The sequence below is a fragment of the Oncorhynchus tshawytscha genome, linkage group LG18, assembly GCF_018296145.1.
Source record: "Oncorhynchus tshawytscha isolate Ot180627B linkage group LG18, Otsh_v2.0, whole genome shotgun sequence".
In the NCBI taxonomy this organism is placed as follows: domain Eukaryota; kingdom Metazoa; phylum Chordata; class Actinopteri; order Salmoniformes; family Salmonidae; genus Oncorhynchus; species Oncorhynchus tshawytscha.
This window is the reverse complement of record NC_056446.1, coordinates 27,006,149-27,030,765: the sequence shown is the minus strand read 5'-3', so window position 1 is coordinate 27,030,765 and position 24,617 is coordinate 27,006,149. Positions and strand designations below refer to the sequence as shown.

General features: G+C 44.1%; 1 protein-coding gene across 2 annotated transcripts in view; it reads right to left on the bottom strand.

Annotated features, from left to right (window-relative positions):
• Positions 1-24,617, bottom strand: part of atad2b (ATPase family AAA domain containing 2B) — a 143,916-nt gene that overhangs the window by 16,134 nt on the left and 103,165 nt on the right. For both annotated transcript variants that reach the window (XM_024378357.2, XM_042300884.1), the window contains exon 27: positions 8,670-8,798. In XM_024378357.2, the coding sequence (XP_024234125.2) occupies positions 8,670-8,798 (129 nt within the window). The remainder of the gene's footprint in view (positions 1-8,669; positions 8,799-24,617) is intronic.

Below are 24,617 nucleotides of genomic sequence, written 5' to 3'. Positions count from 1 at the left end.
TGCCCTGCTTTTAACACTGCTGTTTTAACACCTGTGTGTGTGTGTGTTATCAGCTGCCCTGCTTTTAACACCTGTGTGTGTGTGTGTTATCAGCTGCCCTGCTTTTAACACCTGTGTGTGTGTGTGTTATCAGTGTGCTTTTAACACCTGTGTGTGTGTGTGTATGTTATCAGCTGCCCTGCTTTTAACACCTGTGTGTGTGTGTGTTATCAGCTGCCCTGCTTTTAACACCTGTGTGTGTGTGTGTTATCAGCTGCCCTGCTTTTAACACCTGTGTGTGTGTGTGTGTTATCAGCTGCCCTGCTTTTAACACCTGTGTGTGTGTATGTTATCAGCTGCCCTGCTTTTAACACCTGTGTGTGTGTGTGTGTGTGTGTGTGTTATCAGCTGCCCTGCTTTTAACACCTGTGTGTGTGTGTGTTATCAGCTGCCCTGCTTTTAACACCTGTGTGTGTGTGTGTTATCAGCTGCCCTGCTTTTAACACCTGTGTGTGTGTGTGTTATCAGCAACACCTGTGTGTGTGTGTGTGTGTGTGTCAGCTGCCCTGCTTTTAACACCTGTGTGTGTGTGTGTGTTATGTTATCAGCTGCCCTGCTTTTAACACCTGTGTGTGTGTGTGTTATCAGCTGCCCTGCTTTTAACACCTGTGTGTGTGTGTGTTGTTATCAGCTGCCCTGCTTTTAACACCTGTGTGTGTGTGTATGTTATCAGCTGCCCTGCTTTTAACACCTGTGTGTGTGTATGTTATCAGCTGCCCTGCTTTTAACACCTGTGTGTGTGTGTGTTGTGTCAGCTGCCCTGCTTTTAACACCTGTGTGTGTGTGTGTGTTATCAGCTGCCCTGCTTTTATGTTATCAGCTGCCCTGCTTTTAACACCTGTGTGTGTGTGTGTTATCTTTTAACACCTGTGTGTGTGTGTGTTATCAGCTGCCCTGCTTTTAACACCTGTGTGTGTGTGTGTTATCAGCTGCCCTGCTTTTAAACACCTGTGTGTGTGTGTGTTATCAGCTGCCCTGCTTTTAACACCTGTGTGTGTGTGTGTGTTTTAACACCTGTGTGTGTGTGTGTGTTATCAGCTGCCCTGCTTTTAACACCTGTGTGTGTGTGTGTGTATGTTATCAGCTGCCCTGCTTTTAACACCTGTGTGTGTGTGTGTTATCAGCTGCCCTGCTTTTAACACCTGTGTGTGTGTGTGTTATCAGCTGCCCTGCTTTTAACACCTGTGTGTGTGTGTGTGCCCTGCTTTTAACACCTGTGTGTGTATGTTATCAGCTGCCCTGCTTTTAACACCTGTGTGTGTGTGTTATCAGCTGCCCTGCTTTTAACACCTGTGTGTGTGTGTGTATCAGCTGCCCTGCTTTTAACACCTGTGTGTGTGTGTGTATCAGCTGCCCTGCTTTTAACACCTGTGTGTGTGTATGTTATCAGCTGCCCTGCTTTTAACACCTGTGTGTGTGTGTGTGTGTGTGTGTTATCAGCTGCCCTGCTTTTAACACCTGTGTGTGTGTGTGTATCAGCTGCCCTGCTTTTAACACCTGTGTGTGTGTGTGTTATCTGCCCTGCTTTTAACACCTGTGTGTGTGTGTGTTATCAGCTGCCCTGCTTTTAACACCTGTGTGTGTGTGTGTATGTTATCAGCTGCCCTGCTTTTAACACCTGTGTGTGTGTGTGTTATGTTATCAGCTGCCCTGCTTTTAACACCTGTGTGTGTGTGTTATCAGTGTTTTAACACCTGTGTGTGTTATCAGCTGCCCTGCTTTTAACACCTGTGTGTGTGTGTTATCAGCTGCCCTGCTTTTAACACCTGTGTGTGTGTATGTTATCAGCTGCCCTGCTTTTAACACCTGTGTGCCCTGCTTTTAACACCTGTGTGTGTGTGTTATCAGCTGCCCTGCTTTTAACACCTGTGTGTGTGTGTGTTATCAGTGCCCTGCTTTTATGTTATCAGCTGCCCTGCTTTTAACACCTGTGTGTGTGTGTGTGTGTGTTATCAGCTGCCCTGCTTTTAACACCTGTGTGTGTGTGTGTATGTTATCAGCTGCCCTGCTTTTAACACCTGTGTGTGTGTGTTATCAGCTGCCCTGCTTTTAACACCTGTGTGTGTGTGTTTTAACACCTGTTATCAGCTGCCCTGCTTTTAACACCTGTGTGTGTGTGTGTGTATCAGCTGCCCTGCTTTTAACACCTGTGTGTGTGTGTGTGTGTTATCAGCTGTTATCAGCTGCCCTGCTTTTAACACCTGTGTGTGTGTGTGTGTGTGTGTGTGTGTGTTATCAGCTGCCCTGCTTTTAACACCTGTGTGTGTGTGTGTGTGTGTATGTTATCAGCTGCCCTGCTTTTAACACCTGTGTGTGTGTGTGTTATCAGCTGCCCTGCTTTTAACACCTGTGTGTGTGTGTGTATCAGCTGCCCTGCTTTTAACACCTGTGTGTGTGTGTGTGTGTGTGTTATCAGCTGCCCTGCTTTTAACACCTGTGTGTGTGTGTGTGTTATCAGCTGCCCTGTTTTAACACCTGTGTTATCAGCTGCCCTGCTTTTAACACCTGTGTGTGTGTGTGTTATCAGCTGCCCTGCTTTTAACACCTGTGTGTGTGTGTGTGTATGTTATCAGCTGCCCTGCTTTTAACACCTGTGTGTGTGTGTGTATGTTATCAGCTGCCCTGCTTTTAACACCTGTGTGTGTGTGTGTTATCAGCTGCCCTGCTTTTAACACCTGTGTGTGTGTGTGTTATCAGCTGCCCTGCTTTTAACACCTGTGTGTGTGTGTAACACCTGTGTGTGTGTGTGTGTTATCAGCTGCCCTGCTTTTAACACCTGTGTGTGTGTGTGTTATCAGCTGCCCTGCTTTTAACACCTGTGTGTGTGTGTGTTATCAGCTGCCCTGCTTTTAACACCTGTGTGTGTGTGTGTGTTATCAGCTGCCCTGCTTTTAACACCTGTGTGTGTGTGTGTGTGTATGTTATCAGCTGCCCTGCTTTTAACACCTGTGTGTGTGTGTGTTATCAGCTGCCCTGCTTTTAACACCTGTGTGTGTGTGTGTATCAGCTGCCCTGCTTTTAACACCTGTGTGTGTGTGTGTTATCAGCTGCCCTGCTTTTAACACCTGTGTGTGTGTGTGTTATCAGCTGCCCTGCTTTTAACACCTGTGTGTGTGTGTGTTATCAGCTGCCCTGCTTTTAACACCTGTGTGTGTGTGTGTGTATCAGCTGCCCTGCTTTTAACACCTGTGTGTGTGTGTGTGTTATCAGCTGCCCTGCTTTTTTAACACCTGTGTGTGTGTGTGTTATCAGCTGCCCTGCTTTTAACACCTGTGTGTGTGTGTGTGTGCCCTGCTTTTAACACCTGTGTGTGTGTGTGTATGTTATCAGCTGCCCTGCTTTTAACACCTGTGTGTGTGTGTGTTATCAGCTGCCCTGCTTTTAACACCTGTGTGTGTGTGTGTGTATGTTATCAGCTGCCCTGCTTTTAACACCTGTGTGTGTGTGTGTTATCAGCTGCCCTGCTTTTAACACCTGTGTGTGTGTGTGTGTTATCAGTGTGCTTTTAACACCTGTGTGTGTGTGTGTTATCAGCTGCCCTGCTTTTAACACCTGTGTGTGTGTGTGTTATCAGCTGCCCTGCTTTTAACACCTGTGTGTGTGTGTGTGTGTGTGTTATCAGCTGCCCTGCTTTTAACACCTGTGTGTGTGTGTGTGTGCATGTTATCAGCTGCCCTGCTTTTAACACCTGTGTGTGTGTGTGTGTGTGCATGTTATCTTCTGCCCTGCTTTTAACACCTGTGTGTGTGTGTGTGTGTGTGTGTATGTTATCAGCTGCCCTGCTTTTAACACCTGTGTGTGTGTGTGTGTGCATGTTATCTTCTGCCCTGCTTTTAACACCTGTGTGTGTGTGTATGTTATCAGCTGCCCTGCTTTTAACACCTGTGTGTGTGTGTGTGTGTGTGTGTATGTGTATGTGTATGTTCTGCCCTGCTTTTAACACCTGTGTGTGTGTGTGTGTATGTTATCAGCTGCCCTGCTTTTAACACCTGTGTGTGTGTATGTTATCAGCTGCCCTGCTTTTAACACCTGTGTGTGTATGTTATCTTCTGCCCTGCTTTTAACACCTGTGTGTGTGTGTGTGTGTGTGTTATCTTCTGCCCTGCTTTTAACACCTGTGTTTGTATGTTATCTTCTGCCCTGCTTTTAACACCTGTGTGTGTGTGTGTGTGTATGTTATCTTCTGCCCTGCTTTTAACACCTGTGTGTGTGTGTGTTATCTTCTGCCCTGCTTTTAACACCTGTGTGTGTGTGTGTATGTTATCGTCTGCCCTGCTTTTAACACCTGTGTGTGTGTGTGTGTGTGTGTGTGTGTGTGTGCATGTTATCTTCTGCCCTGCTTTTAACACCTGTGTGTGTGTGTGTATGTTATCAGTTATCTGCCCTGCTTTTAACACCTGTGTGTGTGTGTGTATGTTATCAGCTGCCCTGCTTTTAACACCTGTGTGTGTGTGTGTGTATGTTATCGGCTGCCCTGGTTTTAACACCTGTGTGTGTGTATGTTATCGGCTGCCCTGCTTTTAACACCTGTGTGTGTGTGTGTATTATCGGCTGCCCTGCTTTTAACACCTTCTGGTCCTGAGGTGTTAGATCGATGCGGCTTACAGTCCTCACACCCAGTCACTGTGGAACCTTCCGTTTGCTCGCGTACTCCCTTAAAAAGACCTACGCTTGAAAAGCATCAATAGATCTGTTTGTCCATCTTGAGACACAATAGCCAGAAGACACTTCCTCAAAATAGTCAGAATTCAGTCATTAACTTTGACGTTTTTGCAGAGAATTTAGTATCTCTGAAGTGAAGCTAAAATGATTTGTTTCTCTTTGAATGACAAACACTTTATTGAAGAGTCCCTACTTCTGATCGATCACCAACCAACTGGTGTAGAATTCAGCTTGCCTCGGGGAAAAAAACCTTCAAATGTGACCAAATATTGTCAGAATATATGACCAAACTGTTTTGGATGGGACCATGCGGATGCCTTGACATACACCTCAAAACACACTAAAGACTAAGAGCCACACACTGACAGGTTGACCTTCCGTAGCGTACAGACTGAACTGAATGCGCCAACAGCTTCTCACTAACCATGACCAACAGCTCTGAAACACACCTTACGGCCCTAGGTTGATGATGGCATCAACTTGATATCAATGCGCCATGTGCACTCAAATCTCCACTTTCCTCTCCAGAAAGGTAAAACATGAGCACTGGTCTCAAACAATCTCTCAAGCCCACATGCTAGTGAGTAGCCAGCAAATCTTATAATTCAAGTTTAGCCAACTTGAATCTATTTTAATTGTTATGAACACACCATTCTGTCAGTCTCCAACTGTTTATATAGCAGGCTGGCCTTTACACTGTGTTCAGATGTTGAAATCAAATGGTCTACCTTATTTCTCATACAATAGTTTTTGATGCTCAACGCACATTTCTAAAACACACACTAGACAACTAGTATGACAGTCTGTGGCTAAACTGCTGCTAGCGGTACGACAACATCATGCATGACAGAAACTGAGTATTTACACAGTCAATGTTCATTGATACTCCCATTTTAGTAGGGTCTGTTCTAAATGTTGGAAGTAGATACACTAAAAGGTTATCATTAGAAAGGTCGTTATCCTCTATTACAGTAAAATATTGTCTGAATGTGTTTTGGTGTCCATATGTGTGTCCATTCTGTTGGACCAAATCTCAAATGCAAATAGTGAGTTGAAACCGCTTATCAAGAGAGGAAGACGTGATCTTTGTTGTTGTGAGTGGCAGGGGCTTGGTGTGTGTGTGGGGGGGGTGCACAGGAGAAGCAAAGGAGATGAGACCATAAAAACGAAATAAATATGTGAAAACCTTGATACAGGCATTTGGAACATTGCGCTATTTCAAATTAAAAATTCAAAGCTCAAATGTCTTAAGTATTCAGCCCCTTTGTTATGGAAGCCTAAATAAATAAAGGAGTAAACATGTGCTTAACAAGTCACATAATACGTTGGAGTGTTTAATACTGCCTCATCTCTGTACCCCACACATACTGTAAGGTCCCTCATCTCTGTACCCAACACATACTGTAAGGTCCCTCATCTCTGTACCCCACACATACTGTAAGGTCCCTCATCTCTGTACCCCACACATACTGTAAGGTCCCTCATCTCTGTACCCCACACATACTGTAAGGTCCCTCATCTCTGTACCCCACACATACTGTAAGGTCCCTCATCTCTGTAAGGTCCCTCATCTCTGTACCCCACACATACTGTAAGGTGCCTCATCTCTGTACCCCACACATACTGTAAGGTGCCTCATCTCTGTACCCCACACATACTGTAAGGTCCCTCATCTCTGTACCCCACACATACTGTAAGGTCCCTCATCTCTGTACCAAACACATACTGTAAGGTCCCTCATCTCTGTACCCCACACATACTGTAAGGTCCCTCATCTCTGTACCCCACACATACTGTAAGGTCCCTCATCTCTGTACCCCACACATACTGTAAGGTCCCTCATCTCTACCCCACACATACTGTAAGGTCCCTCATCTCTGTACCCCACACATACTGTAAGGTCCCTCATCTCTGTACCCCACACATACTGTAAGGTCCCTCATCTCTGTACCCCACACATACTGTAAGGTCCCTCATCTCTGTACCCAACACATACTGTAAGGTCCCTCATCTCTGTACCCAACACATACTGTAAGGTCCCTCATCTCTGTACCCAACACATACTGTAAGGTCCCTCATCTCTGTACCCAACACATACTGTAAGGTCCCTCATCTCTGTACCCAACACATACTGTAAGGTCCCTCATCTCTGTACCAAACACATACTGTAAGGTCCCTCATCTCTGTACCAAACACATACTGTAAGGTCCCTCATCTCTGTACCCCACACATACTGTAAGGTCCCTCATCTCTGTAAGGTCCCTCATCTCTGTACCCCACACATACTGTAAGGTCCCTCATCTCTGTAAGGTCCCTCATCTCTGTACCCCACACATACTGTAAGGTCCCTCATCTCTGTACCCCACACATACTGTAAGGTCCCTCATCTCTGGACCCCACACATACTGTAAGGTGCCTCATCTCTGTACCCCACACATACAATCATCTGTAAGGTGCCTCATCTCTGTACCCCACACATACAATTATCTGTAAGGTCCCTCATCTCTGTACCCCACACATACAATTATCTGTAAGGTCCCTCATCTCTGTACCCCACACATACAGTAAGGTGCCTCATCTCTGTACCCCACACATACAGTAAGGTGCCTCATCTCTGTACCCCACACATATACAATTATCTGTAAGGTCCCTCATCTCTGTACCCCACACATACAATTATCTGGAAGGTTGATTAGTGAATTTCAAGCACAGATTCAGCCAGACCAAGGAGGTTTTCCAATGCCTCGCAAAGAAGGGCACCTATTGGTGGATGTGTAAAAAATAAAACAAATCAGACACTGAATATCCCTTTGAGCATGGTGAAGTTATTAAAGACACTTTGGATGATGTATCAGTCACTGAAAAGATACAGGCGTCCTTTCTAACTCAGTTGCTGGAGAGGAAGGAAACCGCTCAGGGATTTCACCATGAGGCCAATGGTGACTTTAAAACAGTTACAGAGTTTAATGGCTGTGATAGGAGAAAACTGAGGATGGATCAACAACATTATGGTTACTCTACAATATTAACCTAAATGACAGATTGAAAAGAAGGAAGCCTGTACAGAATCAAAATATTCTAAAACATGCATCCTGTTTGCAACAAGTCACTAAAGTGATAGGACAAAAAGCTAATTTCTTGCACTGAATACTAAGTGTTACATTTCAGGCAAATCCAACATCACAGAGCACCACTTCATATTGTCAAGCATGGTGGTGACTGCATCATGTTATGGGTATGGTTTACATCAGCAAGGACTAGGGACTTTTTTTAGGATAAAAATAAATGGAATAGAGCAATCCTAGAGGAAAACCTGGTTGTCTGCATTCCAACAGACAGAAAAATGCACCTTTCAGCTCAAAAATAACCTAAAACACAAGGCCAAATCTACACTGGAGTTGCTTACCAAGATGACATTGAATGTTCCTGAGTGGCCTAGTTTCAGTTTTGACTTAAATGGCTGTCAAGCAAGGATCAACAACCAACTTGACAAAGGTTAAATCATTTCTAAAAGAATAAATTGGCAAACATTGTACAATCCAGGTGTGGAAAGAGCTTAGAGACTTACCCAGGTGATTCTAACATGTATTGACTCTAATATTACTGTGTATATATGTATTCTTTTTCATTTAAAACTCCCCCCCACCCCACTTTGACAGAGTAGTGTGTGTGGATCATTGGCAAAAAACGACAAGTAAAAAAATATATTTGAATCCCACTTTGTAACATAAAATGCGTAAAAAGTCAAGGGGTGTGAATACTTTCTCACGGCACCGTGTAGCGGCGTGTCTGTAAGCGGCGTGTCTGTAAGCGGCGTGTCTGTAAGCAAGCGGCGTGTCTGTAAGCGGCGTGTCTGTAGCGGCGTGTCTGTAGCCGTGTGTCTGTAGCGGCATGTCTGTAGCTGTGTGTCTGTAGCGGCGTGTCTGTAGCTGTGCGTCTGTAGCGGCATGTGTGTGTGTTCGTCTAACCTCCAGTAGCAGTGTCTTGTCGTAGTCCAGGCGGTGTTGGTAGATGCACTGACTGAGGAGAGAGAAGAGTCTCTCTAAACGCTCCACGCTGTAGCCTTCACTCCTCTGTACCACTGTGTCCAAGAGGGCCTGGGAGAGGAGAACACACACCTTACATACACACTAGAAGTTGACCGATTAATTAGGGCAGATTTCAAGTTTTCATAACAATCGGAAATCGGTATTTTTGGACACAGATTTGGACGAGAATGATTATTTATTTTTTTACACCTTTAGTTAATCTTTATTTAACTAGGCAAGTCAGTTAAGAACACATTCTTATTTTCAATGACGGCCTAGGATCGGTGGGTTAACTGCCTGGTTCAGGGGCAGAACAACAAGATTTTTACCTTGTCAGCTCAGGGGATTCAATCTTGCAACCTTACAGTAAACTAGTCCAATGCAATAACGACCTGCCTCTCGTTGCACTCCACAAGGAGACTGCATTCGCCTGTTACGCGAATGCAGTAACCAAGGTAAGTTGCTAGCTAGCATTAAACTTATCTTATAAAAAACAATCAATCAATCATAATCACTAGTTGATGATATTACTAGTTTATCTAGCGTGTCCTGCGTTGCATATATAATCTGACTGAGCGGTGGTAGGCAGCAGCAGGCTCGTAAGCATTCATTCAAACAGCACTTTCGTGCGTTTTGCCAGCAGCTCTTCATTGTGTGTCAAGCCTATCAACTCCCGAGATTAGGCTGGTGTAACTGATGTGAAATGGCTAGCTAGTTAGCGGGGTGCGCGCTAATAGCGTTTCAAACGTCACTCGCTCTGAGACTTGGAGTAGTTGTTCCCCTTGCTCTGCATGGGTAACGCTGCTTCGAGGGTGGCTGTTGTCGATGTGTTCCTGGTTTGAGCCCAGGTAGAGGCGAGGAGAGGGACGGAAGCTATACTGTTACACTTGCAATACTAAAGTGCCTCTAAGAACATCCAATAGTCAAAGGTTAATGAAATACAAATGGTATAGAGGGAAATAGTCCTATAATAACTACAACCTAAAACTTCTTACCTGGGAATATTGAAGACTTATGTTAAAAGGAACCACCAGCTTTCATATGTTCTCATGTTTTGAGCAAGGAACTTAAACGATAGCTTTCTTACATGGCACATATTGCACTTTTACTTTCTTCTCCAACACTTTGTTTTTGCATTATTTACTTGATGTATTATATTAAGTTAAAATAAGTGTTCATTCAGAATTGTTGTAATTGTCATTATTACAAATACAATTGTTTTTTTTAATTGTCCGATTAATCGGCATCGGCTTTTTTGGTCCTCCAATAATCGGTATCGGCGTCGAAAAATCATAAAATCGGTCGACCTCTACCTTATACACACACACACACATTATACACATCAGAAAGGACAAGCTGCCTTAGACAACACATTCACGCCATAGACATGAAAAATCATGATCACACACAAGTAGAATATTTAATGCAACAGGGAACATGCTCACATCTCCTGCATTCACATTACAAGCACAACTCTCACAAAAACACACAAATGGAGGTCAGCTATATTCAAAAGCAATTAAGATCAGAGGGACAGCTAATTACAGCAAATCATAATTAGCTCAGTGTTTACTTTTCTTTGCTTCTTTAATTAAAACACTCAGGACAGTCAAAGACCCTTTCAATTGACCTGCTCCGTCTCAGCTTGCCACAGTGTCTGTATGTGTGTGCTCATCAAAATGCATAGACTGAAATAGCAAATCATCACACAGCGACTAGATTTACAGTCATTAGACACCAGGCAAACAGAGAAACGAAACCCTGATGGTAATGGTGTGTGTGTCAGGAGAACAAGGTGTGGGTTCCTCAGTGAAATGTCAGGATTATTCAAGTGAGGTGATATTTGTCTATTTGTTCAATTGCAAATAAGGACACAGTGACTCGAAGAACACACTGAAAAATATGACTATTTTACCCATCAATACCGTCTCAATAACTCCCTCCTTTCTCAACCAGTCTCTCCACATCTACAACTATGCTTCTTCCCCACTCCGTCCTTCTCTACCTCTTCTAATCTCACCCCCTCTTCTCTGCCTCTTTCCTTGTTAGATGCCTGATTTAATCAGCTGTGCCTCTGTCCAGTTGCCCAGGCCAATAGTGCCAGCGGGGGTAAGGTGTGTGGTGGTGGGGATAGCGGGGGTAAGGTGTGTGGTGGTGGGGATAGCAGGCCCCCTGAGGTAGTGAGCCCCCTACACACATAGGAGCTGTAATCCAGCCTGTTAAAGGGGGCTGTGACACGGGCCATTTAACTCCAACCTCCCTTCCTCCATCACAGCTCACGTCTCTATCCCCTCACTTTCTCTATGCCTCTTCCTCCCCATCACAGCTCACGTCTCTATCCCCTCACTTTCTCTATGCCTCTTCCTCACCATCTCAGCCCTCTTAGAAAATAAGAAAACATGAGCCAGAACTAAAGAATGAGAGAAGGAACCCAGACGGGAGAACGAATCACAATCTGTTTTTATTTTTTTAATAAATTAGCCAAAAATGTTTTTGCTTGGTCGTTATGGGGTGTTGTGTGTAGACTGATTAGGGAACCATAAAATGTCATCTATTTTAGCATAAGGCTGTGACGTAACAAAATCTGGAAAAATTCAGAGCGAAGGAACGCAGATGGGAGGACGAAGCACTATTGATGTCACAGCCATTGTAACCTCTGACCTATCAGCTCAGGCACAGCATGAGGCCAAGCAGATGATTACACCAGTACACCAACCCCACCCCCCCTGCAGACACACAAACACACCCACAGCCAACTCAATACACACACACAGTGTTCCCTGCGTGTTTCAGCCAGTCAAGGGCAGCTAATGAGGCCACTGACAGGCTCCCTGTGATTCTGAGAACATAGACCTGAACCTGAGCACAGCACATCACCTCTACAAACACACACACACCATAGCAACTCTACACACACACAGCAGTAACAAACATGCCCACCTGGTGCTCCTGGAGCCCAGCCCGGTACCATGTGAATCTCTGAAATGGAGACCAAGGCACAGCTTATGCCAGGGTACAGAAATAACTACAGCCTGGGGTGTGAACGCTTTGAACTGGAGTGCTGATGACTTCAATGTGTGTTAACAGTTAGTGTTACATTGGCATAAATATCTCACCCTGCAGAGCCTGTGGTTATTAGTGTGTATATATATATATATATATATATATATATATATATATACACACACACTGCTCAAAAAAATAAAGGGAACACTTAAACAATACAATGTAACTCCAAGTCAATCACACTTCTGTGAAATCAAACTGTCCACTTAGGAAGCAACACTGATTGACAATACATTTCACATGCTGTTGTGCAAATGGAATAGACAACAGGTGGAAATTATAGGCAATTAGCAAGACACCCCCAATAAAGGAGTGGTTCTGCAGGTGATAACCACAGACCACTTTTTTGTGCAAGGAGGAGCAGGAGGAGCACTGCCAGAGCCCTGCAAAATGACCTCCAGCAGGCCACAAATGTGCATGTGTCTGCTCAAACGGTCAGAAACAGACTCCATGAGGGTGGTATGAGGGCCCGACGTCCACAGGTGGGGGTTGTGCTTACAGCCCAACACCGTGCAGGACGTTTGGCATTTGCCAGAGAACACCAAAATTGGCAAATTCGCCACTGTCACCCTGTGCTCTTCACAGATGAAAGCAGGTTCACACTGAGCACATGTGACAGACGTGACAGTCTGGAGACGCCGTGGAGAACGTTCTGCTGCCTGCAACATCCTCCAGCATGACCGGTTTGGCGGTGGGTCAGTCATGGTGTGGAGTGGCATTTCTTTGGGGGGCCGCACAGCCCTTCATGTGCTCGCCAGACGTAGCCTGACTGCCATTAGGTACCGGGATGAGATCCTCAGACCCCTTGTGAGCCCTGGGTTCCTCCTAATGCAAGACAATGCTAGACCTCATGTGGCTGGAGTGTGTCAGCAGTTCCTGCAAGAGGAAGGCATTGATGCTATGGACTGGCCCGCCCGTTCCCCAGACCTGAATCCAATTGAGCACATCTGGGACATCATGTCTGGCTCCATCCACCAATGCCACGCTGCACCACAGACTGTCCAGGAGTTGGCAGATGCTTTAGTCCAGGTCTGGGAGGAGATCCCTCAGGAGACCATCCGCCACCTCATCAGGAGCATGCCCAGGCGTTGTAGGGAGGTCATACAGGCACGTGGAGGCCACACACACTACTGAGCCTCATTTTGACTTCTTTTAAGGACATTACATCAAAGTTGGATCAGCCTGTAGTGTGGTTTTCCACTTTAATTTTGTGTGACTCCAAATCCAGACCTCCATGGGTTGATACATTTGATTTCCATTGATCATTTTTGTGTGATTTTGTTGTCAGCACATTCAACTATGTAAAGAAAAAAGTATTTAAGAATATTTCATTCATTCAGATCTAGGATGTGTTATTTTAGTGTTCCCTTTATTTTTTTGAGCAGTGTATATGTTAGCTAGCATTGATACTCAGCACCAGCCCTTAATCAGTGATGATCCCTTACTAGGAACCAGGATGCCACACCAAACACCTGATAACCTTTCACCTCACAACACCTTTACAATGCTTATGAAAGTGAAGGAGTGAATACATCATGGTCATGTGCTGATGCTTTGAGATCACTGGACATGGTGTGGGGCAAAAAAGTATTTAGTCAGCCACCAATTGTGCAAGTTCTCCCACTTAAAAAGATGAGGCCTGTAATTTTCATCATAGGTACACTTCAACTATGACAGACCAAATGAGAAGAAAAAAAAAATCCAGAAAATCACATTGTAGGATTTTTAATGAATTTATTTGCAAATTATAGTGGAAAATAAGTATTTGGTCACCTACAAACAAGCAATATTTCTGGCTCTCACAGACCTGTAACTTCTTTAAGAGGCTCATCTGTCCTCCACTCGTTACCTGTATTAATGGCACCTGTTTGAACTTGTTATCAGTATAAAAGACACCTGTCCACAACAGTCACACTCCAAACTCCACTATGGCCAAGACCAAAGAGATGTTAAAGGACACCAGAAACAAAATTGTAGACCTGCACCAGGCTGGGAAGACTTAATCTGCAATAGGTAAGCAGCTTGGTTTGAAGAAATCAACTGTGGGAGCAATTATTAGGAAATGGAAGACATACAAGACCACTGATAATCTCCCTCGATCTGGGGCTCCACGCAAGATCTCACCCCGTGGGGTCAAAATGATCACAAGAACGGTGAGCAAAATCCCAGAACCACACGGGGGGACCTAGTGAATGACCTGCAGAGAGCTGGGACCAAAGTAACAAAGCCTACCATCAGTAACACACTATGCCGCCAGGGACTCAAATTCTGCAGTGCCAGACGTGTCCCCCTGCTTAAGCCAGTACATGTCCAGGCCCGTCTGAAGTTTGCTAGAGAGCATTTGGATGATCCAGAAGAAGATTTGGAGAATGTCATATGGTCAGATGAAACCAAAATATAAATTTTTGGTAAAAACTCAACTTGTCGTGTTTGGAGGACAAAGAATGCTGAGTTGCATCCAAAGAACACCATTTCTACTGTGAAGCATGGGGGTGGAAACATCATGCTTTGGGGCTGTTTTTCTGCAAAGGGACCAGGACAACTGATCCGTGTAAAGGAAAGAATGAATGGGGCCATGTATCGTGAGATTTTGAGTGAAAACCTCCTTCCATCAGCAAGGGCATTGAAGATGAAACGTGGCTGGGTCTTTCAGCATGACAATGATCCCAAACACACCGCCCGGGCAACGAAGGAGTGGCTTCCTATGAAGCATTTCAAGGTCCTGGAGTGGTCTAGTTTACAGACAGATTATTTCACTTATAATTCACTGGCCTAGCCAGTCTCCAGATCTCAACCCCATAGAAAATCTTTGGAGGGAGTTGAAAGTCCGTGTTGCCCAGCAACAGCCCCAAAACATCACTGCTCTAGAGGAGATCTGCATGGAGGAATGGGCCAAAATACCAGCAACAGTGTGTGAAAACCTACAGAAAACGTTTGACCTCTGTCATTGCCAATAAAGGGTATATAACAAAGTATTGAGATAAACTTTTGTTATTGACCAAATACCTATTTTCCACCATAATTTGCAAATAAATTCATTAAAAATCCTACAATGTGATTTTCTGGATTTTTTTTTCTCATTTTGACCGTCATATTTGAAGTGTACCTATGATGAAAATCACAGGTCTCTCATCTTTTTAAGTGGGAGAACTTGCACAATTGGTGGCTGACTAAATACTTTTTTGCCCCACTGTATGTCCTGAGTGTCACACTTAATACAGCTATCTGGTTGTGCCGGTCTCCAGCAGGTCATGGTGTAATGGAAGGCCCTTTCACAGTGTTCAATATGAGGATTGTGTGCCAGTGTTGATCACCAGTGGAGTTAACAGCTGTAGTGTTAGGTGGGCTGTAGAGGGCTGTGTATTAAGGCTGCTAGAAAACACACCGCTGCTCTAGCACTGGGAATTAAGTACAGGGGGAGGCAGAGAGCGAGAGCGAGCGAGGCAACGTGCGAGCAACTATGACGGACAAAATGAGAAGGGAAAAAAATCCAGAAAGCGAGCGAGGCAGAGGGAGAGCGAGAGAAAGGCAGACCAAGAAAGGCAAAGAGGGAGTGTTAGAGGCAGAGAGTTAGAAGCAGAGAGATAGGAGGCGCGAGAGAATAAATGGATGCTCCACCGTATCCATCACCTGGGATGTTATTAACACGACAGTTAGGGATTTTCGCAATAAGGCCTGTTATCTACTTCTCCGGGGTCAGATTAATTCATGGATACAATTTTTATGTCTCTGTGTGCAGTTTGAAGGAAGTTAGAGGTAGGTTTACAAGCACTAGTCAGTAACTTCCTTCAAACTGCACACAGACATAAAAAAACATCCTCAACTGGCAGCTTCATTAAATAGAACCCGCAAAACATCAGTCTCAATGTCAACAGTGAAGTGGCGACTCTGGGATAGTGGCCTTCTAGGCAGAGTTGCAAAGAAAAAGCCATTTCTCAGACTGGCCAATAAAAATAAAAGATTAAGATGGGCAAAAGAACACAGACACTGGACAGAGGAACTCTGCCTAGAAGGCCAGCATCCCGGAGTCGCCTCTTCACTGTTGATGTTGAGACTGGTGTTTTGCGGGTACTACTTAATGAAGCTGCCAGTTGAGGACTTGAGGCGTCTGTTTCTCAAACTAGACACTCTAATGTACTGGTCTTCTTGTACTGGCCTGCCTGTTACGCGAATGCAGTAAGAAGCCACGGTAAGTTGCTAGCTAGCATTAAACTTAATCATAATCACTAGTTATAACTACACATGGTTGACGATATTAGTTTATCTAGAGTGTCCTGCGTTGCATATAATCGATGCGGTGCGCATTCGCGAATAAGGACTGTTGTTGCTCCAACGTGTACCTAACCATAAACATCAATGCCTTTCTTAAAACCAATACACAGAAGTAGATATTTTTAAACCTGCATATTTAGCGAAAAGTAATCCAGTTTAGCAGGCAATATTAACCAGGTGAAATTGTGTCACTTCTCTTGCGTTCATTGCATGCAGTCAGGGTATATGCAACAGTTTGGGAAGCCTGGCTCATTGCGAACTAATTTGCCAGAATTGTACATAATTATGACATAACATTGAAGGTTGTGCAATGTAACAGCAATATTAAGACTTTGGGATGCCATCCGTTAGATAAAATACGGAACGGTTACGTATTTCACTAAAAGAATAAACGTTTTGTTTTCGAAATGATAGTATCCGGAATCGACCATATCAATGACCTAAGACTCATATTTCTGTGTGTTGTTATGTTATAATCAAGTCTATGATTTGATAGAGCAGTCTGACTGAGTGATGGTAGGCACCAGCAGGCTCGTAAGCATTCATTCAAACAGCACTTTCGTGCGTTTTGCCAGCTGCTCTTCGCAATGATTCAAGCATTGAGTCGTTTATGACTTCAAGCTTATCAACTCCCGAGATTAGGCTGGTATAACCGATGTGAAATGGCTAGCTAGTTAGCAGGGTGCGCACTAATAGCATTTCAAACATCACTCGCTCTGAGACTTGGAGTAGTTGTTCCCCTTGCTCTGCATGGGTAACGCTGCTTTGAGGGTGGTTGTTGTCAATGTGTTCCTGGTTCGAGCTCAGGTAGGAGCGAGGAGAGGGACGGAAGCTATACTGTTACACTGGCAATACTAAAGTGCCTATAAGCACATCCAATAGTCAAAGGTATATGAAATACAAATGGTATAGAGAGAAATAGTCCTATAAATACTATATTAATTACAACCTAAAACTTCTTACCTTGGAATATTGAAGACTCATGTTAAAAGGAACCACCAGCTTTCATATGTTCTCATGTTCTGAGCAAGGAACTTAAACGTTAGCTTTCTTACATGGCACATACTGCACTTTTACTTCTCCAACACTTCTTTTTGCATTATTTAAACCAAATTGAACATGCTTCATTATTTATTTGAGGCTAAATTGATTTTATTGATATTAAGTTTAAATAAGTGTTCATTCAGTTTTGTTGTAATTGTCATTATTTCAAATAAATAAAATACCAAAATCGTCTGATTAATCGCTATCGGCTTTTTTTGGTCCTCCAATAATCGGTATCGGTGTTGAAAAATCCTAATTGGTCGACCTCCAATGTCGATATAGGACTCGTTTTACTGTGGATATAGATACTTTTGTACCCGTTTCCTTCAGCATCTTCACAAGGTCCTTGTTCTGGGATTGATGTGCACTTTTCGCACCAAAGTACGTTCATCTCCAGGAGACAGGAGACCGAACACGTCTCCTTCCTGAGCGGTATGACGGCTGCGTGGTCCCATGGTGTTTATACTTGCGTACTATTGTTTGTACAGATGAACATGGTACCTTCAGGCATTTGGAAATTGCTCCCAAGGACTGAGTTTGAAGGTAAGGCCTTGAAATACATTCACAGGTACACCTCCAATTGACTCAAATGATGTCGATTAGCCTATCAGAAGCTTCTAAAGCCATGACTTAATTTTCTGGAATTTCCCAAGCTGTTTAAAGGCACAGTCAACTTAGTGTATGTAAACTTCTGACCCACTGGAATTGTGATACTTATAAGTGAAATAATCTGTCTGTAAACAATTGGTGGAAAAATGACTTGTGTCATACACAAAGTAGATGTCCTAACCGACTTGCCAAAACTATAGTTTTATCAAGAAATTTGTGGAGTGGTTGAAAAACTAGTTTTCATGACTTCAGCTGTGTATTTATATATAAATCATTGAGTGTAAACCTCCAAAAAGCCATTCATAAACCTTTTTCACATGTGCCAGGAAGCTAAGTATTGTTTCTTGGGCTTTAGGAATGTGACTGAAGAAGTGCCTCAGTCCTTGAAAAAGATTGAAAGTATAAGGGGATATCAGTGAACTAATTCAGTAGACAAGGCTACGACGGCGCCAGTGCAATGAGTGGAGCTTACTCTGGTGTTCAAAAGCGCATTTCAGACCGAGAGCCTAAGTTTTAGTTTAGAAAACCATTTCTACGCAGAAGTGACAATTACAGGGATGATAAAAAACTTTTAATTGTTGTAGCCACATCAGGGAAATTAGGCAGAAGGGATTGGTGCTTCACGTAGTGCAGCCGTTCAGCAACATCTTTGAGCCACTCACTTCTCCTTAATTGCTGGCCTCAACAAACCACGGAAAGAGACTAACTGTATAGAAAGCTCTGGGGACAGGTCGTCTGGATACTGGACAGCCAAATAAAATTGGCAGACGCAAACAGATGATCATCTTTAGTGGACAGCAGTTCATGAGGGCTTGAACAAAATGAGCGGTTTGTGATTTCGTTCATATTGGTTAACAGGCGTTGAAGTTGTGTGGTTCCAATATCAACAGTCCCGTATCTCTGGTATATGTTGGCATGCATCACTCAAGACGTAGTTTAAATTGTGTGCAGCACAATGGATATATAATGCACAATGTGTCAGGAAAGACTCTGGGTTGGCAATACTCAGTATAGAAAACTGTTGGTCCCGCAACCTGGACATACAGGCCATGGTGAAAACATTTTAACACAAAAAAAGGAGGACTTCAGGAGAGTCTCAATTTGGATCTAATTTGATTTAAATCACCTTGAATATTGCAGCCCATTTGTGTAGGCTATTAGCCAGACAAAACTGAATTCAATAAACTTCAGAAAACTGTTCACGGAGTTCAACAATACATAGTGGCTGAATTTATCCTCAAGCAGACTACTTCAAAAAATGTAGCTATTTGATTTGTAGTTTTTATAAATAGCAGCTAAATACACTATATACAGTGGGGCAAAAAAGTATTTAGTCAGCCACCAATTGTGCAAGTTCTCCAACTTAAAAAGATGAGGCCTGTAATTTTCATCATAGGTACACTTCAACTATGACAGACAAAATGAGAAAGAAAAAAAATCCAGAAAATCACATTGTAGGATTTTTTAATGAATATACTTGCTAAATATGGTGGAAAATAAGTATTTGGTCAATAACAAAAGTTTATCGCAATACTTTGTTATATACCCTTTGTTGGCAATGACAAGAGGTCAAACGTTTTCTGTAAGTTCTTCAAAAGGTTTTCACACACTGTTGCTGGTATTTTGGCCCATTCCTCCATGCAGATCTCCTCTAGAGCAGTGATGTTTTGGGGCTGTTGCTGGGCAACACAGACTTTCAACTCCCTCCAAAGATTTTCTATGGGGTTGAGATCTGGAGACTGGCTAGGCCACTCCAGGACCTTGAAATGCTTCTTACGAAGCCACTCCTTCATTGCCCGGGTGGTGTCTTTGGGAATATTATCATGCTGAAAGACCCAGCCACGTTTCATCTTTAATGCCCTTGCTGATGGGGGGTTTTCACTCAAAATCTCACGATACATGGCCCCATTCATTCTTTCCTTTACACGGATCAGTCGTCCTGGTCCCTTTGCAGAAAAACAGTCCCAAAGCATGATGTTTCCACCCCCATGCTTCACAGTAGGTATGATGTTCTTTGGATGCAACTCAGCATTCTTTGTCCTCCAAACACGACGAGTTGAGTTTTTACCAAAAATTTATATTTTGGTTTCATCTGACCATATGACATTCCCCCAATCTTCTTCTGGATCATCCAAATGCTCTCTAGCAAACTTCAGACAGGCCTGGACATGTACTGGCTTAAGCAGGGGGACACGTCTGGCACTGCAGGATGTGAGTCCCTGGCGGTGTAGTGTGTTACTGATGGTAGGCTTTGTTACTTTGGTCCCAGCTCTCTGCAGGTCATTCACTAGGTCCCCCCGTGTGGTTCTGGGATTTTTGCTCACCGTTCTTGTGATCATTTTGACCCCACGGGGTGAGATCTTGTGTGGAGCCCCAAATCAAGGGAGATTATCAGTGGTCTTGTATGTCTTCCATTTCCTAATAATTGCTCCCACAGTTGATTTTTTCAAACCAAGCTGCTTACCTATTGCAGATTCAGTCTTCCCAGCCTGGTGCAGGTCTACAATTTTGTTTCTGGTGTCCTTTGACAGCTCTTTGGTCTTGGCGATAGTGGAGTTGAGTGTGACTGTTTGAGGTTGTGGACAGGTGTCTTTTATACTGATAACAAGTTCAAACAGGTGCCATTAATACAGGTAATGAGTGGAGGACAGAGGAGCCTCTTAAAGAAGAAGTTACAGGTCTGTGAGAGCCAGAAATCTTGCTTGTTTGTAGGGGACCAAATACTTATTTTCCACCATAATTTGCAAATAAATTCATTAAAAATCCTACAATGTGATTTTCTGGATTTTTTTCTTCTAATTTTGTCTGTCATAGTTGAAGTGTACCTATGATGAAAATTACAGGCCTCTCATATTTTTAAGTGGGAGAACTTGCACAATTGGTGGCTGACTAAATACTTTTTTGCCCCACTGTACTTAGATGTATTTATTTTATTTCACCTTTATTTAACCAGGTAGGCCAGTTGAGAACAAGTTATCATTTACAACTGCGACCTGGCCAAGATAAAGCAAAGCAGTTTGACACATACAACAACACTGAGTTACACATGGAATAAACAAACGTACAGTCAATAACACAATATAAAAGTCTATATACAGTGTGTGCAAATGAAGTAATATTAGGGAGGTAAGGCAATAAATAGGACATAGTGGCGAAATAATTACAATTTCGCAATTAAACACTGGAGTGATAGATGAGTAGAAGATGCATGTGCAAGTAGAGATACTGGGGTGCAAAGGAGCAAATAAATAACAATATGGGGATGAGATAGTTGGGTGGGCTATTTACAGATGGGCTGTGGGCTATTTACAGATGGGCTGTGTACAGGTGCAATGATCTGTAAGCTGCTCGGACAGCTGATACTTAAAGTTAGTGAGGGAGATGTGATTTTTGCAATTCGTTTCAGTCATTGGCAGCAGAGAACTAGAAGGCGGGCCAAAGGAGGAGTTGGCATCGGGGGTGACCAGGGAAATATACCTGCTGGAGCGCGTGCTGCTGGTGGGTGCTGCTATGGTGACCAGTGAGCTGAGATAAGGCGAGGCTTTACCTAGCAAAGACTTATAAATGACCTGGAGCCAGTGGGTTTGGCAACGAATATGAAGCGAGGGCCAGCCAACAAGAGGATGCAGGTCGCATGGGTGGGTAGTATATGGAGCTTTGGTGACAAAACGGATGGCACTGTGATAGACTGCATCCAGTTTGCTGAGTAGTGTTGGAGACTTTTTTGTAAATGACATCGCATAAGTCTAAGATCGGTAGGATAGGTAGTTTTACGATGGTATGTTTGGCAGCATGAGTGAAGAATGCTTCTTTGCGAAATAGGAAGCCGATTCTAGATTTAATTTTGGATTGGAGATGCTTGATATGAGTCAGGAAGGAGAGTTCAGTCTAACCAGACACATAGGTATTTGTAGATGTCCACATATTCTAAGTCAGAACCGTCTAGAGTAGTGATGCTAGACGGGCAGGCAGGTGAGGGCAAAGATCGGTTGAAGAGCATGCATTCAGTTGTACTTGCATTCAGTTGGAGGCCACGGAAGGAGAGTTGTATGGCATTGAAGCTCATCTAGAAGTTTGTTATTAACAGTGTCCAAAGAAGGGCCAGATGTATACAGAATGGTGTTGTCTGCATAGAGGTGGATCAGAGAATCACCAGCAGCAAGAGTATAAGAATATATGATATATACAGAGAAAAGAGTCGGCCCGAGAATTAAACCCAGTGGCACCCCCATAGAGACTGCCAGAGGTCCGAACAACAGGCCCTCCGATTTGACACACTGAACTCTGAGAAGTAGTTGGTGAACCAGGCAAGGCAGTCATTTGAGAAACCAAGGCTGTTGCGTCTGCCGATAAGAATGTGGTGATTGACAAGAGTCGAAAGCCTTGGCCAGGTCGATGAATATGGCTGCACAGTATTGTCTTTTATCGATGGCGGTTATGATATCATTTAGGACCTTGAGCATGGCTGAGGTGCAACCATAACCAGCTTGAAAACCAGATTGCATAGCGGAGAAGGTACTTCGGCAAGTTGCTGTGGGGGGTGCAGAGCTGTTGACCGGGGTAGGGGTAGCCAGGTGGAAAGCATGGCCAGCCATAGAAAAATGCTCCTTGAAATTCTCTATCGTGGATTCATCAGTAGTGACAGTCTTTCCTAGCCTCAGCCAGCAGTGGGCAGCTGGTGTTCTTATTCTCCATGGACTTGACAGTGTCCCAGAACTTTTTGGAGGATAAGGATGCAAATTTCTGTTTGAAAAAGCTAGCCTTTGCTTTCCTAACTGCCTGTGTGTATTAGTTCTTAACTTCCCTGAAAAGTTGCATATCGCGGGGGCTATTCGATGCTAATGCAGTACGCCACAGGATGTTTTTGTGCTGGTCAAGGGCAGTCAGGTCTGGAGTGAACCAAGGACTATATATGTTCCTGGTTAAAACAATTTGAATGGGGCATGCTTATTTAAGATGATGAGGAAAGCACTTTTAAAGAATAACCAGACACCCTCTACTGACGGAATGAGGTCAATATCCTTCCAGGATACCCGGGCCAGGTCGATTAGAAAGGCCTGCTCGCTGAAGTGTTTTAGGGAGCATTTGACAGTGATGAGGGGTGGTCGTTTGACCGCGGACCCACTACGGACGCAGGCAATGAGGCAGTGATCGCTGAGATCCTGGTTGAGGCGTATTTAGAGGGCAGGTTGGTCAGGATGATATCTATGAGGGTGCCCGTGTTTACGGATTTAGGGTTGTACCTAGTAGGTTCCATGATAATTTGTGTGAGATTGAGGGCATCTAGCTTAGGTTGTAGGACGGCCGGGGTGTTAAGCATATCCCAGTTGTGGTCACCTAACAGTACAAACTCTGAAGATAAATGGAGGGCGATTAATTCACATATGGTGTCCAGGGCACAGCTGGGGGCTGAGGGGGGTCTTTAACAAGCAGCAACAGTGAGAGACTTATTTCTGGAAAGGTGGATTTTTAAAAATTGAAGCTTGAACTGTTTGGGCACAGACCTGGATAGCATGACAGAACTCTGCAGGCTGTTTCTGCAGTAGATTGCAACTCCACCCCCTTTGGCAGTTCTATCTTGGTGGAAAATGTTGTAGTTGGTGGCCTTCCTAAGCCAGGATTCAGACACAACTAGGACATCAGGATTAGCGGAGTGTGCTAAAGCAGTGGGGGAAAAAAAACTTTGGGAGGAGACTTCTGATGTTAACATGCATGAAACCAAGGCTTTTACGGTTACAGAAGTCAACAAATGAGAGCGCCTGGGGAATAGGTGTAGTACTGGGGGCCTGAGTTAACCTCTACATCACCAGAGGAATAGAGGAGGAATAGAGGAGAAGTAGGATAAGGGTACGGCTAAAGGCTAAAAGAACTGGTCGTCTAGTGCGTTGGGGACAGATAATAAAAGGAGCAGGTTTCTGGGCGTGGTACAAAAGGTTCAAGGCATAATGTACAGACAAGGGTATGGTAGGATGCGAGTATAGTGGAGGTAAACCTATTTGTTGGGTGACGATGAGAGAGGTTTCGTCTCTGGAGGCATCAGTTAATCTAGGTGAGGTCTCCGCATGTGTATGGGGTGGAACGAATTAGCTATCTAGGGCATTTTGAGCGGGACTGAGGGATCTACAGTGAAATAAAACAAAAACTAGCCAAGACAGCAGTAGACAAGGCATGTTGACAGAGAGGCATAAATCACAGGTGTTGATCAGGAGAGCCAAGACAACAAATGTATGGGTAAATGGAGATGAATGGGCAGAGCGGGTCAGTTAGGTACACACAGGACCTGACTTTAAGGTTGGGGCTGACAGGTAAAAATAAAGAGGTACCGTGTTATTGAAATAGTCCAGGGGGCATCAGCTGTGTAGCTGAGTGATCATAGGGTCAAAAGAGCAGCAATAGGGGAGTCAGGGTTCTGTTCGATAGTCACTACTATGCTAGGCGAGCAGGGGACACAGTGTTCAGGAAAGCTAGCGGGCCGGGGCTAGTAGATGGCTCTTCAGCGATATCGTAACAGAATAGCCTGTTGAGATCACGTCAGCAGTCCAGTCGTGATTGATTGGCGGGGCTCTGTGTCGACAATAAAGGGCCCAGGCCAATTGGCAAAGGAGGTATTGTAGCCCTAGAACTAGCTGGTATACATGCCTAGCTCGAGGCTAGCTGGTGCTTGCTTCGGAACAGAGGAGTTAGCTAAAAGTAGCCACTCGTTTGCAGCTAGCTAGCTGTGATGATCCGGAGTAATGTTCCGGTGTAATGATCCAGAGCGGCAGGAATCCGTTGATATGGTAGAGAAGCAGTCCGATATGCTCTGGGTTGATATCGCGCTGTGCAGACTGGCAGGTGATTGTCCAAGCTAAGGCTGGCTGATGCAAGGGAAAAAAGCGAGGACCGCTAGCCGTGGCT